Source organism: Panthera pardus, unplaced genomic scaffold, assembly GCF_024362965.1.
Source record: "Panthera pardus isolate Hobbes unplaced genomic scaffold, ASM2436296v1 HiC_scaffold_26, whole genome shotgun sequence".
NCBI lineage: Eukaryota > Metazoa > Chordata > Mammalia > Carnivora > Felidae > Panthera > Panthera pardus.
The window spans coordinates 14,305,814-14,323,442 of record NW_026526832.1 but is presented as its reverse complement, the minus strand read 5'-3'; the positions used below and the strand labels follow the sequence as shown (position 1 = coordinate 14,323,442).

Here is a 17,629-nt window from a genome sequence, read left to right as displayed (position 1 = left end):
CCTCTCTCTCTCTCTGACCCTCCCCCGTTCATGCTCTGTCTCTCTCTGTCTCAAAAGTAAATAAACGTTAAAAACAATTAAAAAAAAATAAATAAATTGCCACAAGACTATTAGCCTACCCAAAACAAATAATATCATTAAAAATCCAGGTATCTAAATTTCCTTAAATGTTTCATAAATGCTTAACTTCTTACTTGTTCAAATCAGGATCAAAATAGTGTTCATCCATTCCAACACAGGCTCATATGTCTCAAATCTTTTAATCTCTGAGTACCTTTCCCTTCTTTTTCCTTAAAATTTCTTGCAGAAACTATAGATTTTGCTGGTTTTTACCCCTGTGATATTAACATGTACTCTGTCCTGCTGAATTTCCTGTGAATGTAGATCTAGAGACTTGGTCAGATTTGAGTTTGATTTTTGTTTGCTTTTTTTTTAGTGTTTAGTTTTGAGAGAGTGCACAAGCATGGTGGGGGCAGAGAGAGGGGGACAGAGGATCTGAAGCAGGCTGTGCACTGACAGCAGTGAGCCTGATGTGGGTCTTGAACTAACAAACTGTGAGATCATGACCTGAACCAAAGTTGGACCCTCAACTGACTGAGCCACCCAGATAGCCCGAGTTTGATTTTTTTTTTTTAATGTTTATTTATTTTTGACAGAGACAGACCATGAGTCAGGGAGGGCAGAGAGAGGGAGACACAGAATCCGAAACAGGCTCCAGGCTCTGAGCTGTCAGCACAGAGCCCAACTCAGGGCTCGAACTCATGAACCGTGAGATCATGACATGAGCTGAAGACCATGAAGACACTTAACCGACTGAGCCACCCAGGCGCCTCTCCCCCCTCCCCAAGTTTGATTTTTGATTGGACTACTTCATGAGTAGGGTCATGCTCTTCCATCAAGGGTTATATGTTGTCTCTCTTTGTGATGTTAGCAGCCATTGATGATCAGAGCCTCCTTTTAATAAGGGGTTGCAAACATTGGTGTTTTAATTCTGTTCCTTTTTTATTTCCTTTCCTCAGTTACTTGGTTGAGGTTTGTATAGCAAAGGTGGTGAGTATATTAGGCTTCTCCAGAGGAAAAGACCCAATAAGCTGTGTGTATGTATAACAGAGATTTATTTATGAGGAATTGACATACGTGATTACGGGGGCTGGTGAATCCAGATGTTTGGCGTGGGTCAGCAGGTGTGGACCCAGGAGAACCAGTGGTGCAGATAAAATTCAAAGACCATCTGCTGCTAAGAGTTTGCTTTTAGCCACGGAGGCCTTCAACTTACCCACATTTTGAAGGGCCATCTGTTTACTCAGTGACTTAAGCATTAATCTCATCCAAAAATACCCTCCACGTTGATACATAAAATTACCCTTCACATGAGGGCATAATATAATATACTTGATTCTAGCATTTCATTGAGTAGTTTTGAAATGAGTTGATTAGCATTTTCCAAAGGTGATGTATGATTTTTTTTTAATGAATGGATAAACATATAGTATATGAAATATTTCAAATCATCTCTTTTTCTTACCAGTGCTAAAATTGTTTCATCTTTGGGTAATGAGGGCTTCTTCAGATTGTGGCATTAGTCCTTTGACCTTCTGGGTCTATAGTGATATCACCCTTCCCATTTCTGATAGTGACAATTTGTGTCTTTTTTTGTTTTTTTAAATCCATCTAGCTAGAGTTTTATCGGTTTCACTGATCTCAAAGAAACAGCTTTTGGTCTTAATGATTTCTATTTTTGTGTTTCATTAATTTCTGACCTGTTCTTTATTTCATTTCCTTTCCATTATGAGCTTCATTTTTTTCCTAGTTTCTCTCTATGTGGAAGGTGAGTCATTGATTGGAGACCTTCATTTCTAATACAGGTATTTAGCCCTACAGATTTACTCCTTGATAGTGGTTTAGCAGCATCCCATATGTTGTGTTTCATTTTCCAGTTCAAAATAACGTTTAATTTTCCTTTTGATTTCTTGTTTGATTCTTTGGTTATTTTTTTTTTTTTTTACAGTTGACAAAAGTTATATATACTTAAGGTCTGTAATGTGATGGTTTTATATGCTCACATGTTGTGAAATAATTATACAGTCAAGCTAATTAACATCTATTAACTCACAAGTTACCTTTTATTATGGTGAGAACACTTGCCATCTTAGGAAATTTAAACCATTAAATACCATAATATTAACTATAGCCACCATGCTGTATGTTAGATTTCCTAGGATTTGTTAATCTTTTTTTTTTTTAAGTTATTTAAATTCCAGTTAGTTATCATACAATGTAATATTAGTTTCAGGCGTACAACATAGTGATTCAACAGTTCCATGTATGACCCAGTGTTCATCACAGCAAGTACACTCCTTGATCCCCATCACCTATTTCACCCATCCCCCCCACCCACCTTCCCTCTGGTAGCCATCAGTTTGTTCTCTATAGGTAAGTCTGCTTCTTGGTTTGTCTTTCTTTTTTCCCCTCCTGTGATCATTTGTTCTGTTTCTTAAACTCCACATATGAGTGAAATCATAAGGTATTTGTCTTTCTCTGACTGATTTGGCTTAGCATAATTGCTAGCTCCATCCAAGTTGTTGCAAAAGGCAAGATTTCATTCTTTTCTATGACAAAGTAATCTTCCATTGTGTGTGTGTGTGTGTGTGTGTGTGTGTGTGTGTGTGTATACCACATCTTTTTTTTTTTTTTAAAGTTTGTTTATTTTGAGAGACAGCACAAGCACGGGGTGGGGTGGTGGCAGAGAGAGAGAGACAGACAGACACTGAGCCTGACATGGGACTTGATCTCGTGACCATGAGATCACTGGCCTGAGCCGAAATGAATGGTTGGATGCTTAACCAACTGAGTCACCCAGGTGTCCCTGTACCACATCCTCTTTACCTATTCATTAGTTGATGGACATTTGGGCCCTCTTCATAGTTTGGGTATTGTTGATAATGTTGCTATAAACATCAGGATGTATGTACCCCTTCGAATCTGTATTTTTGTATCCTTTGGGTAAATACCCAGTCATGCAATCGCTAGATTATAGGGTAGTTCTGTTTTTAATTTTTTATGGAACCTCCACACTGTTGTCCACAATGACTGTACCAGTTTACATTTCCACGAACAGTCCAAGAGGGTTCCCCCTTCTCCGCATCCTCACCAACACCTGGTGTTTCTTGGATTTTTAATTTTAGCCATTCTGACAGTTGTGAGGTGATATCTCATTGTAGTTTTGATTTGTATTTCCCTGATGATGAGTGACGTGGAGCATCTTTTCATGTGTCTGTTGTCCATGGGTGTGTCTTCTTTGGAAAAATATCGATTCATGTTTTTTGTCCATTTTTTAATTGGATTTTTTTGGGGTATTGGGTTTGAAGTTCTTTATAGATTTTGGATACTAACCCTTTATCAGATACGTCATTTGCAAATATGTTCTGCCATTGTGTACGTTGTCTTTTAGTTTTGGTGATTGTTTCCTTCACTGGGCAGAAGCTTTTTATTTTGATGAAGTCCCAATAGTTTATTTTTGCTTTTGTTTCCCTTGCCTCCAGAGACGTGTCTATTAAGAAGTTGCTGTAGCCGATGTCAAAGAGGTTACTACCTGTGTTCTCTAGGATTTTGACGGTTTCTTGTCTCACGTTTAGGTCTTTAATCCATTTTGAATTTATTTTTGTGTATGGAATAAGAAAGTGGCCCATTTTTATTCTTTTGCATATTACTGTCCAGTTATCCCAGCACCATTTGTTGAAGAGACTGTTTTTTTTTCCCATTGGATATTCTCTCCTGCTTTGTCAAAGATTAATTGACCGTATATAGGTTGTGGGTTCATTTCTGGGTTTTCTATTCTGTTGCGTTGATCTATGTGTTTATTTTTGTGCCAGTAGCATACTGTCTTGATCAGTACAGCTTTGTGATACAACTGTGTCTAATGCCTCCAGCTTTGCTTTTCTTGTTCAAGGTTGCTTTGGCTATTTGGGGTCTTTGGTGGTTCCATTCAAATTTTAGGATTGTTTCTCCTAGTTCTGTGAATCCTTTGGTTATTTTGAAGTTTACAAATCTAGTTTGGTTTTTAGTTTACAAATATGAAGAGGATTTTCCAGAGATCTTTTTGTTACTGATTTCTAATTTAATTTCATGATGGCAGAGAATATAGTTCGTATGAGTCAACTCCTTTAAAAATTACTGACACTTTTTATATGCCCAGATTATGGTCTATCTTGGTAGATACTCTGTATGCACTTGAAAAATATGTGTCCAGCTGTTGTTGGGTGGAGTGTTCTATGAATGTCAATTAGGTTAAGCTGGTTGATAGTGTTGTTTAAGTCTTCTGTATCCTGACTGATTTTCTGTATACTTGTGCTGTCAGTTTTTTAAACGGGTGTTGAAAACAGGAACTAAAACAACAAAGTTATCTGCTTCTCATGGATTTTTTTAAAAATCAGTTTTTGCTTCTCATATTTTGAAGCTCTGTTATCAAGTGCACAGCTGTTTAGGATTCATGTGTCCTCTTGATGAATTGACCCTTTATCCTTATGAAATGATCCTTTTTATCCTTAATAATATTCTTTTCTGTGAAATCTACCCTGCCTAATACTAACAGCCACTCCAACCTCGTTCTGATTCCTGTTAACCTGTTAAATCTTTTTCATTCTTTTGTTTTTAACGTGTCTGTCTTCACACTGAAAGTGGGTCTGTTGTAGGCAGCATGTAGTTGGGTCTTGCTTTTTAACCAGTCTGACAACCTCTGACTTTTACTTGAGTTGTTTAGACCATTTACGTTTTCTTCAAGCATTTGGTTTCGACCCACTTCATGTTTTGTTTCCGAAGTGTTGGGATTATTTCATTAAACCTTCCAAGAGGAGGCCTTTTCCTCCCTTCTTAAAGTCTCCTCTTCATTACAGCCCATTGATTATATTTTGTCTCCTCTAGGAACTTGGGATTAGATGAGTTGAGAATTCCTTGGATGTTTTCCTATAGCAGTCATGTTCAGAAGAATATCTCCTAAGCACGGCTGTGTGGAGACACGGGTTGGCTCTCGGGCCAACTGTGAGACACCTCAGGTTAGATGTTTCTTTAGAGCAGATGTGGAGGACCGTTTGGAGAAAGGGCAGATGTAGGGAATCGTAGGTGCAGTGCTCACTTTTGTCTCTTACCCCGACAGTTTGCGTCAAGCCCCTAGCATACATGATCTTCTTAGTATAACTAAACATGGCTGGTTGATTGGACTCCCCTGCCTTAGGAAGCAGTTTGGCAGCTATCTTTCCACGATCTCTTTATGGCACACTCCCTTTCCATGCTAAGCTGTTTACCAAAAAGTTACTTCCATCTGTATGTTGTACTGCTCCTAATGGGGTTCTACTAAATGATTTTTTTTTTATTGTTATCCCATTACATTTTCAGCGATACGCTAACTCCCCTTGCAGATTGCCACCCAGGCAACTTGACTCCAGAGCCCCTTCCCTGGCCTGATGGGGCTTACAGCACACGTGACAAGTCGTGCAGTTTTTACCTTCCCTACACCTTGTCGTTGCCATTTCAATGGGCCATTTAGTCTTTACTCACGTCTACTAAATTTGTTTGATGATAGTAGCATGTGTTGAAAACAGGGTTTTTCAGCTTCGGTACTGTTGACATTTAGGGCCAGATAATTCTTTCTGGTAGAGGACTGTCCTGGGTGTTACAGGATGTTCAGTAGCTCCCTGGCTTCTACCCATGGGATGTGAGCACCTTACCTCTGAATCTTAACATTTGACAATGTCTCCTATATTGCCAAATCACACCCAGTGAAGAACCACTGGCAAAAGAAAATTGGTTCCTAAGCTACTTGGTTGTGCTTTCCATGTTTATTGATGATGACCACCAAGGTTTCCTTAATTTCCACGCATTTTCCATCCCTCTGCAATATCTACCTTCTTTAATTTCATCGTCTCAATCCCCTAATGGTCTGTCCCCACACTTAAATTTTCAGGGTACTCTTTTCTTTCCTCCCATTCTTGGGACTTTGTTTTTGCTTGTTTCCTTTTACTTCAACTGTGTGTATTCTGGAATACCCTGGCTCTCCCTTATCCTGATACCGACAGTCTGTGCTGTCCTTTGATCTCTTCATCAGCAACCTTTTACCTCCTAATTCTTTTTTGGTCTGAAAGTAATTCTGTAGGAGTGGGGTGGCCACAGACTTCAGTCTCCCCTCACATGTGTGTTTTGCTGCCTTGTGACATCTTCCTAGCCGTATGTCTTTTCTTGGACCTTCCCTCTGTGCCTATCATCCTTGAGAACTCTGTAGGAAAGATGTTTCCTCCATCCAGCTGTAGTTGGCACGTCTTATATACTTGAGTGCACTGCCTTTTCTGTGAGTAGCACACACCCATGCTTTTGAACAGCTTGTCACCCATGCGAGGCACATAGGAGCCCTTGAATTTTGTAACGAGAAACTAGCCCTGAAAGTCTGGAGGTTGATCCTTATAGTGGCTTCCTCCTGTAGCTCTGTTTTTTTCCCCTTCTGGTTTCTCTTAGTCTTGATTATAAACCTGAGTACGCTAAACATAGGGGAAAGGCTTGGATTGTGTTAGACTGGCCTTCTGTGGGAAACATTTTATGGCCTGTTGGGGGTTTCCTTCTGTGAGGTCCAGAGCGCTTTCCTTAAGTGGAAAGGGGCTTGTGTTTTGCCAGATTCTCCCACCCATTCCACAGGTCAAATAATGAATTTAGTAGAAATATGGAAAAGCTTAGTCTATACGGGTGCCAAAAATTGCCACTATGAAGGCAGCAGTATAAACAGTATGTGACTAATCCTTTCTTTTAAGGAAAGAAGTTGTATGCAATTGTTTCCTTTCTGCTTATAAAGATAGAGAGGTTTCCACAGATTCAGGTCCTCAGATGGCCAGCCCTGCCTCTAAGCTCCAGCCTGTTTTTCCTGGGCCGTCTTGTCCATGTGTCACGGCCTGCCCCCTACCTAATGTATTGCCTGCTGTAGCCACACTCCTGTCACTACTGAACCCACACTGTGGGTGGTGCCAGTGACCTACCCACCCCAGGCGTGGCCTTCCCCAGTTCCTTTCTCTGCCTTTTGTGCTGCAGTTGGCAGGTGGTCCCCTCTCTGTTCCTCCTAGAAACTTTCTTCCATTTATCATTTCTGGACCTATGTTATTCTTGTTTTTCTCCAGTTCCCTCCCCCCCCCCCCCCATTTTCTCTTTATATCCCTACCCCTGAGCATGGATATCCTCCAGACTGTGTGGTTCTGTGTTCCTTTTTCTAAAACATTTTTGCCTTTGAAGAAGTTGGCTCCTCCGAGAACATCACTTTTCCTCATCTTGGAGGCTTTCCCTAATCATCCCTCAGAGACTTGCTCCATAGTCTGTCTCTAATATAACTCTCGTCCTCACTGACTGACCCTTTCTTCCGACTGCCATAACTCAGCCTGCTTCTTTGCTCTTACTTTTCCCCTTGGCCTTGAACAGAAGTACCTGTCCAGTCAACCAGGCTTGAAACCTTCATTATCACTTAATCCTTTTCCTTTTGTCTCCAACTCTTCCACATTTAATCCTCAGGCCCTATTGGTCCTTCTGGTGGTTAGCTCCATCCAGCCATTGCTTCTTGATTTATTCCTTTTAGATGTTGTCTAAATACTTCTTGCTGTAGGAGGTGAAGATTTAGCTTGCTTTACTTTCTCTCTTCTCCCCACCCTTTCTCTCAAAATCATTATTTCATTTGCATAGTTCATGTATATCCCGACAGCATATTTATACTTCTCTTTTCTTGTGTCAGTGTTCTCTATCAAGGTCATGAATGTTATCTGAAGACCCTCCATTTTATAAGGCGAGGGCAGTGGCTCTTCCAGTCTTCCCTCCGTTTCTCCTATTCTTTAAGAATTTTCCTGCCTTCTCTAGCTAATTCTGTACACTAATATCAGCACAGTTGGTAACATGGTTGTTTCTGACAGTTACAACATTTGTAATATTCTGTCCATGGATGTACAACTCGATGCTTGGATTTCTCTCTCTGTATGTGTCCTTTGCTTTCATGCATGGTTCTTGAAGGAGAGTATTCCTAGCATCAGATATGAATGTATTCTCCCGTTTTTCTTTCTACCAATTGCATTTATACCATATAGTCAGGTGTCTCCAAAATTGCAGTCCTGTTTTCCATTCTCGTGGTTCCTTCCCTCCACCCAGCACCCCCACCGCACCCTGGGATCATTCTGGAACTCCCTGTTTTCTGGGTTGCCCAGCAAGCTCCTTTTTAGGGGGAGAAATAGGAGACCAGTGTTTGAGCTAGGGGAGGCCAGAATCCAGAACGAGAAGGTCTTACTCTGGGAGTGAGGGGCGGAGTAAGTTTTGTGGTTTACACCACATAGTTCCATTCTTTTAGATGAAAATACTCCTATATTTTTTTTTTTTCCCTGAGAAGAGTAGAAATGTGACTCGGACGCTCTGTTTGCTAGAGTTGGGGAACAGTTGACTTTATATACAGATTTCTAGTGAAGACACCAGGGTACAGCCCTACTTTTTAAAATCACCCTTTGCTTTACTTGGTTTCGGGTCCAGAGATCCTCTGTGTTTCCTTGCGAAGATTGCTTCCTTTGTGCCTGTGCCGTCACACAGTGGTTCTTGAGCAGTGCCCTTACACCTACTGGTTGCAAGCCATTAGGGTGTCACAAAGTCATGAAATCAATGTAGTGGTTCAAAAAATAGATTGGAGGACAAAATATCAGTATTCTACACATGGTAAGGGTAAATATTTTATAAGGTTGTTTTAGTTACATAAAAGCACAATCCCTGTGTAGATGTGTATGGTCTCTAAGTAAAATGTTCTTCTTACTACACGTTGAACTACATGCTGCTACAACAGGCAGTGTTTCTCATCCCACTTTGAATCCCACAGATTTGTTGAAATATCTCGTGTGTTTATTAATGGGTGACACGGACCATATTTAGTACCCTGTGTGGCACAGGTATTGATTAATCAGAAGGGATGCTGGAACAGACACGCAGAGATCCATTTCTGCTGAATGTTAACTCCTTATTTACAGGATTGAAGGGATGTCTTGTGGGGGCCTGGTGGAGGGAGTAGGGAGGGGTGCTAAGGGTCTTGGGATAGTAGGTATCTATCAGAAGAGAATATTTCAATATTTTAGTGACTAGTGTAGCTGTGCTATTGTGTAACAGCCACATGTCAACTCTAGATTTAAATATTTCCTTTTTTTTTTTTTAACGTTTATTTATTTTTGAGGGGAGGAGGGGCAGAAAGAGAGGGAGACACCGAATCGGAAGCAGGCTCTAGGCTCCAAGCTGTCAGTACAGAGTCCGATGCAGAGCTTGAACTCACGAACCGTGAGATCATGACCTGAGCCGAAGTCAGACACTTAACGGACTGAGCTATCTAGGTGCCCTGAATCTTTTCTTTTCTTTTCTTTTTTCTTATTCCTTATAATTTTAAGGGCATCTTTGGAGGAAGATAAGATAGATACCTAAAAACCATTTTTTTTCTTAAAAACCATTTGAGCCAGAGATCCTGTAGTTTTCATTTTTAGTTTTCTCAAATATTTTAGTATTCTCTTAGAAAAATTGTAATGCTCTGACAAATTTGATGTTCACTAGTGATAGTTAAGCTCTCCCCCTCCCCCTCGGAGGAGGGAAGGAAAGAATGGAAAATATCTCAACTGAAATGAAGGGAGAAAGATTATTCCTGAAATACTTGGGTAAAAAAAGGAGAGTTAAAGAGAATATATATTTGTAGGGCTTAGAAGTGGTCCAGAGTGGAAATAACTGAGTGATGAAATTAGAGGGGAAAGTGAACATGAACTGCAAAGGAGGAAGAAGGGAAGAGAGAAAAAGATGGCAATCGTGTATTTGTGAAGTGAGCGCACAGTTTTCTCTGTTCTCCCCACATGGTATCACTGTCCATGGCTTTGCTTCCTTCTCCGTGAGGCTGTCGTGCAGAGTGGCTTCAGTCTCTTCTTGTGTGTTTACACACTTGCACTGGGAAAGAGGAAAGGAGCTGGAAAATGGGGAAGCACGGTTCAGGGGTAGCTCCATATTTGCAATTTGTGACATGGTGAATACTTACAATGTAGTCAGACTTAACTACCATTACTCATTTCCTCAAGTCAGTGATGGCTGAGGGTTGTTGCTCAAGTTCTAGACCCGGTAAGCTCATCTTATTTGTTTATTCTGTACTTTCCAGTTAGGTTTAGAGAAAAGGAGCCCGTATATAAGCTCTCAGCTTCTTTCTTGCTGATTTCTTGCCGCCTCTCACTTCCTTGATTCAGAGGGGAGAGAAGGGAGGAACTCCACTAGAAGGCAGACCCCAGTCGTACCTAGCTGGCAGTGGTCGCAGCTGGAATGCTAGGCTGTCCTCTTCTGAATAGGAGCAAGCCTGTACTTTTGCCAGCAGGTGTCAACAGTGTAGTGACAGGATGACAGCACAGCTGGGGAGTGGGTTGCCCCGGAGATGAGAAGAAGGGCTTCCCCTTTTCTTGAGGCTGATAGAGTAGACTTGTGGTTCTTACCATTCACCACCAGATGTGTCCAGCTGTTATACTTTCTACTGTATTCCAACCAAACATACTTCAAGTTCAGACCAACACTTACATCATCAAAACAAAAGTGTTTACAACATTAAGCCTTACTTAGGCTTTTAGTAATTTAAGTCATTAGTCTGGTGATAGAGGGAGCGCCCTTCCATGGAGTTGTGTCTGGGAAAACTAAGGTCCAAAGTGGATTTTCCTAGGCTTTCCTGCAACTCTGAGGTTTAAAGTGGTGGATAGAGATCACTGACTAGGTAAGAGGGAAGCATCGTTAATCCCAGCCTCTTCCTTCCTTTCTCATGGTTGCCTTGTCCCACAGAATACCTCATTCATTGTTAGACTCAAATAGACTGACTTTATTCAAGACTGTTACTGCTTTTGACAAGACACTGTGTAGTGGTGTTTTTGGTGTCTTGGCAACTGACCTTACGTACTCACCTGTCACAATGTCATTTCTTTTTCTTGTTTAGTACAGTCCCTTATTAGGGAGAGTCTTTGGGGTTTGGGGGTACCTTATCAGTGTGATTATATCCCAGGCAACCATTTCCTGAGTTAGAGTATCATAGTTTAGAAATATTTTGTTTGGTGTAGGCGGCTTTAATATGCCCCAGGTGATAAAATTCAAGATGACATCAGAGATGTCTCCTTCCAAAGACTCCGTTTGCTGCTACAGTGCTCTGATCCCAGCAGTTTTGGTACAATTAAGCATTTTCTGGAATGAGTTGGTGTATCTTCTTTACATTGTCTGATTATTTATTAGTCTTACTTAGCTAATGATTTTAGTTCTGTCCTTCAGGGAATTATCAAACGTGGGCAAAGACTTGTTATTTTAAAGTTTACATTACATGCTGAATGATATTCCATTGTGTATATACACCACATCTTCTTTATCCATTCATCTGTCGATGGGCACTTGGTCTGTTTCCATAATTTGGCTGTTGTAAATAATGCTGCTATAAACATAGGGGTGCGTGTATCCCTTTGAATTAGTGTTTTTGTATTTTTTGGATAAAATTCTCAGAACCAATGTAACACTGTATGTTAACTATACTGGAATTTAAATTAAAAAAACTACTTAAAAAAAGCACAGTTTCCATTACATGCAACAAAAGAGAACTGCCATAGAAAACGGTCAGACCAGAGGGTGAATACACAGTAATTGTGTTCGGGAGTCCTTGGAGTTCTTCACGTGGGGTCTTGAAGAAATGAGATTGTGATCCGTTATTCTTACCATTGTTCCCCTTCTTAGGAGTGAATAATTACAACACATTTAACCTGAATAGTACAGTTTTAATTGTTAAGAGATACAGCATAAAAAATTTAAAGGTTAACTAGAAAAAGTTGAATGTGTTTCTTACCATAATTACAATTTCAAAAGATAATTCAAAATTTTCCCAGTTTTTGTGTGTTCCGACTTTTTTTACAAGCATTTTTTTCTTTGGCCTGTCTGACAGTGATTCTGTGGTTACAGCTCAGGAAGGTGAGGCTCGAAGAGATTGACCTTCTCTTCTTCTGTCATTAGGAAGGTCCCACTGGTTACTCTACAGGCTCTGATTGTTGACAGTTAATTTTGCGTGACTGATCAAGCCGGGGACTTCTTGCATAATCCTCTTTCTGTATTTTCTTCCTCCTTTCCTTTCCTTGTATTTCCAATACTGCCTACTTATCAGTATATGGAAAATACACTTTGTAAATGTTGGTGCCTTCTGTATGTGTCTTTGTCTGTCTTACATATAAATGGCCTGTGCTCTGCGTAAAGGCTGTGTGCTCCAGATCTTCTGATAGAATCCACCTGTGGTGGCCTAGATAGCCTATGCTTCTTGACTAGATGAGGGGAGTCTCTTTTATATTAACGTTTCTAAGTGTAAGTGGTTAGTTCCTTGTGTTATAAGAGGTCCACTACAGTATTTGAAGAGAAAAATCGAGCCTCACATGGAATCTACGTTCCTTTCTAAATTGAACGTCTTCTTTTCTCCTTCTTGGTTTCAAAAGTCCATAACTAATTTCCCTCTCCCCACTTTGTTTCTTCCCAGAGTGACACCACTTTCCTCACAGAATGTGATGATACATCATGGCCAGACCCAGGAGTATGTGCTGAAGCCCAAGTACTTCGCGGCCCAGAAGGTGATCTCGGGAGAGCAGTCCACTGAAGGTTCGTTCCCTTTGACATTCAAGCGGGGTCAAGTTATGGCGCCTTTTCAGTGTGAGTATAGTCCAGTCAATGGTTTTTCTAAGTTACAGCATCATAGTTTGGAAACATTTTGTTTGGTTTAGAGGGCTTTAACGTGTCACAGTAGATAAAACTTAAGAGTCCTTTAAAAGAAAACAACAACAAACCCTCCCTGGTTCCCAGAACAACCAGATAGCAGCACGGTTTCTTTATTTTGAGGAAAGGCGGTTTCCTTGGATATTGGCAAAGAATCTGGAGTGACCTGCCTGTAATTCTGTTTCTGCAAGATGGCTCCATTTCTGACACATACTTGCTCTAATTTTAGATACACTTGTATGCCTGACATGTTTACATTGATAAAATATTTTCTTTAGCAAGCTAGCCAGGATTCATTCCGTGTGAAATGTCTGAAATGTCCTGCATTACTCTCTGAGGTTCACCTACCATGGATATTTTTATGATACGAGTCCACTTTTTAGTAGATCGAGCAGATGGTGTGGCAGGTTTTACTCCGAATTTGTAAAGAGCTATTGTATCAGTGGCCAGCTTGGTTAATATCTCACTATGTGGGAAGCTCTCAAGGACAAGGCCTGGCTCAAAGGGTGGGGAATGTGATGATTTGTGGTTTAGGTATTACAGAGTGTCTGCTGGCAGCATCTGGAGGAAACGTTCTGGAGTGAGGCGCAGACCATTCAGAGCCGAGAGCTAGACGCACACGCTCGTTCCAGCAGCTTCCTGCTCTGTCTCACGTTGACTGATTGCCTGCGCCACAAGTAATGAAAAAGAATGCCAGTTGTGAGGTTGAAAAGGACTGTCTTTCACCACCAAGAGGAGTGCAAAATAGCTGAGAGGGAGTTTTTACTACTGTTTGGCCCTTTAGGAGTCTGTATCTTTGTGGCTTTGATTCCCCGGGCCCACCCCCACCTCCCTAAGTTGGTCACTCTTCTGGAGTGATTGACTCTTCCCTTACAATTGGTTGCTTAACAGAAAGAGTATCTAATACAAGGTTTGTACATTGCGTTTTTCATCTTTTGGGAAAATTCTGCTCCGTGACCTGAGCCTGGATCCCCAGAGTAATAGTTGGATGAGGTTTATTGGGCTGATGAGGAAAGCAAGTCCTGGGGATTTTCAAGAGGGAAGAATGGAGCAGTCATATAGATCATCTCCTCATCCTTTAGGTGTGATAATTCCTAGTCATTTGCAAGACAGGGTGTGCATCTTGTTTTAAAGGTCCTCAGGTGAGGGGCAGCTGGGTGGCTCAGTTGGTTGAACATCCGACTTCAGCTCAGATCATGATCTCATGGTTTGAGAGTTAGAGCCCCAACCTGGGCTCTCCGCTCTCAGCACAAAGCCAGCTTCAGATCCTTTATCCTGCTCTTTCTCTGCCTCTCCCCTGCTCATGCTCTCTCTCTCTCAAAAATAAATAAACCTTAAAAAAAAAAAAAAGGTCCTTTGGGGTAAGTGCTTGATAACCTATTCTGTGTGAATATTGCTGAGTATATAATATTTTTCTAATCTTATTTGAAAAATAACCCCAATGTTGTTTCCTTGGGTTATTATATAGATCATGTATTTCTTAGATGTTCTCCAGAATTAGAATGTGATGGGAGGAGAGTTTTTGAAAGCTTATAGTCATACTGGTAAGGAAGAGAATTTTGAACTATATGAAAGTGTCAGGAAAAGGTGGTCTGAACTCTCTGGTATTAAGACTAGAGATGAGACCGGTTTTGGTTTGTCGATGATTCATTATTGGAATGACTGGTCCCACCATGTGTTGTGTGTAATTTATTTTATTTTAAATGATTATTTATTTATTTATTTATTTAGGGAGAGAGAGAGGGAGAAAGAGAATATGAATGAATGAATGATTGAATGACTCCCAAGCAGGCTCCACACTGCAGAACCGATATGGGGACTCCATCTCACGAACCATGAGATTATGACCTGACCTGAGCAAGAGTTGGACACTTAACTGACTGAGCCACCCAGGCACCCCTGTTGTGTGTATTTTAAATGCTCAAACCTTTGCTGAAGGGTCTTCTGGAAGATGAAATTATAATTTAGAAAAACAGGAAGATCTGTATTGTCCATAAATTGGCCACTCATTCTGTTTAAAGGTAGTTTCTCTGGGGCATCTGGGTGGCTCAGTCGGTTGAGTGTCCAAATCTTGATTTTGGCTCAGGTCATGATCCCTGGGTCGTGAAATCGAGCCCTGCATCGGGCTCCGTGCTGAGAGTGGAGCCTGTTTAAGATTCTGTCTCTCTCTCTTTCTCTCTCTTCTTTCTCTGCCTCTCTCCCTGCTTGTGCTCTTTCTCTCTAAAATAAAAACAAATTATAAAAAATGTAGTTTCTCCATAGCTGGGAGCTAGTAAACGAATTCAGACTAACACGTAATCACAGTGATGGAGTTCTTTGCTCAAACTCCCTAGGATTTAATGACTGTTCAAAAAAGAAGCCCAGGAACTAACTGAAGCAGGCCAGGAAGGGAGATGTGGCTATTTTTTGCTGAGACCAGAACTCTATTGAGAGTTGGAAGGCTAATGGGAAAGTTTTAAAAAGAGGTAATTTGGCAGGACCATGAGGATATGGAAATAGCAAAATCGAGTAAGAACAACAATAGAAAGATTAAAACTAGAAAGGAGGAACGAGTCATAATAAGAACCTAAAAGTGATGTCTCCCCACATCCAGCTTTGTATTAGGTGAAAGGAACCCCCAAGAAAACCTTACATGTAGGAGAAAGGAAGAGACATTAGTAAGGGAAGTCTGAGAAAAAGCAGGGACTTCTAGTGTCTTTAATTTCATCTTTGTAGAAGAGATCAAGTGCAAACATATGAACCTCTCAATTTGCTGAAGAATTTGAAGGTCCAGTTGTAGGAGCAGATCATTCTGAAATTCTGACTTATGAGAAAAACAGAACATATTCCGAGCAGGTAGAGATCATCTTTCTTGGGAAGAGTCTGAGGGACCAGTGTGTCAAAACAGTCCACTGCCATTACTTTCAAGAAGCTTGGGGGACTAGTGAAAACACTGAGGTTGGCAAAAGACAAGTGTTGTTTTTCTGTTTCATTGGGATAAAGAAGGTTGTCTACTGCAATGACCAGTTGGTAGTTTTAATAGTATCTTGCAAACAGCAGTAATGATGTTTATCTAGAGCTCTGAGCATGGTGTAGATTAATCACCTCCTAATAAGGGGTGGCCGCAGCCCTGCAAGACCAAGGGAATAAGGATGTGCATTTGACACCTGGTAGGCCAAGAGCGAAATGGTCAGAGTAAGCAGGAAAGGGATGACAATGGGGGGTGATGGGTTCAGTGAAGCAGAATGTGTTAATGTGTTAAGTCTAGCACTCTCTAGATAAAACAAGGTAGATAGGGAGAAACAAACTATCAAGTTGCTAGGGAGGTGTTCTCTGCTGTGACGAATGAAGATTTTATTAGAGTTTCACAGAGGTTTGATGGCCTAACTCTCCTTCCCTAACCACTGTGTCCACACTGCTTTTCCCATTTTGATTCTGTGCATTTCCCATCCTTCTGAGCCACTTCCTAGGTTACTCCACTCTACATCCTGCGTTGGACATTGGCTGCTTACTGGATATCTCCAGTGACAAATTAATAATGGTGCTATGCTTCCTTCATTGGTCTTAAGAGAATTTAATTTGCATGAGTATCAGCTAGAGCTCGGGTCTGTAAACTTTTTTCTTAAAGGATCTGATAATAAATCCTTCAGGCTTGATGAGCCAAGATACGTAATTGAGGATGTTATATATAGGTTCTTACATAACTGTTAAAAATGTGAGCGTTTAAAAATGTGAAAAATAATTCTTAGCTGGCAGATTGTTTAAAAAAAACCCACAAAACTGAGTGGCTGACTAGATTGGTCTCATGGGCTATAGTTTTCTGGGTGTTGATCTAGTGGCTCACTCTTACAGTGTACTGAAAACATCTAGATTTTGGACCTGTAGGTGCTAGAATATAGCCATTGAATCAAAAGCTGTCCAAGAGGTGCTGCCTATAAGCAGCTGTCCTTCATTGTCACTGTCCTCAGCAACCCACCCTCTTCACTGTGATGATTCTCAGATAAATCGCCACTGGTTTGAAGACAGCCAGAAAAGCATGAACTACCAGGAAACCACTCTTTTCTGATAAGTCTAGTTTCCTTTCATGTTAGAGTGACAGGCCACACAGCAATTGGGAAAATAATGGATGTTACTCCTGGCTGTTTAAAGAAAGCCTTTTAATATTGACAGAAATAACATTTTTATTGGATGAACCAGTAACCCCCATCTGGCTAGACTGAATCACATTAAGCTATCACCTGAGTTCCTCCAAAAGTTAAACATAGTTGCTATATGACCCAGCATTTCCACTTCTAGGTATATACTCAAGAGAATTGAAAACATATGTTCACACAAAAACTTGTATACACATGTTCATAGCAGCATCATTCATAACAGCCAAGAAGCGCGAACAACCAAAATGTCTATCATCTGATGAATGGATAAACAAAATGCGGTAGATCTTACAATGGGTTGTTCAGCCATAAAGAAGGAATGGGATACTGATACATGCCACAACGTGAATGAACCTTGAAAACATGTGGAGTGAAGGAATCCAGACACGAAAGGATTCAGATCACACAAAATTCCATTATATGAAGTGTCCCAAAGAGGCAACTTCACATGGACAGAAAGTAGATGAGTGATTGCTAGGGGTTGCGGGGAGGGGGAATGGGTCGTGATTGTTTATGGATAAGGAGTTTTTTTGGGTCAATACATACTGTGGAATTAGATGGTCATGATGATTGTACAATCTGAATATATTAAAAGCCATGTTATGTTAAAAACATTAATATAACTTTTTTTTTTCTTTTTTTTTTTGCACCACAGAAGTAGTTACAAGTCCTGGGAGTAGAGCTCATTGGCTCTCTCTAGAGATGGTCTGGGG

General features: G+C 40.7%; 1 protein-coding gene across 6 annotated transcripts in view; it reads left to right on the top strand.

Annotated features, from left to right (window-relative positions):
- LTBP1 (latent transforming growth factor beta binding protein 1) overlaps positions 1–17,629 on the top strand; it is a 398,930-nt gene that overhangs the window by 124,634 nt on the left and 256,667 nt on the right. For 4 of the 6 annotated variants that reach the window (XM_019447806.2, XM_019447788.2, XM_019447769.2 and 1 more), the window contains exon 4: positions 12,551–12,720. In XM_019447806.2, coding sequence (XP_019303351.1) covers positions 12,551–12,720 — 170 coding nt within the window. The remainder of the gene's footprint in view (positions 1–12,550; positions 12,721–17,629) is intronic. The other 2 variants (XM_019447801.2, XM_019447779.2) reach the window with 1 other exon arrangement.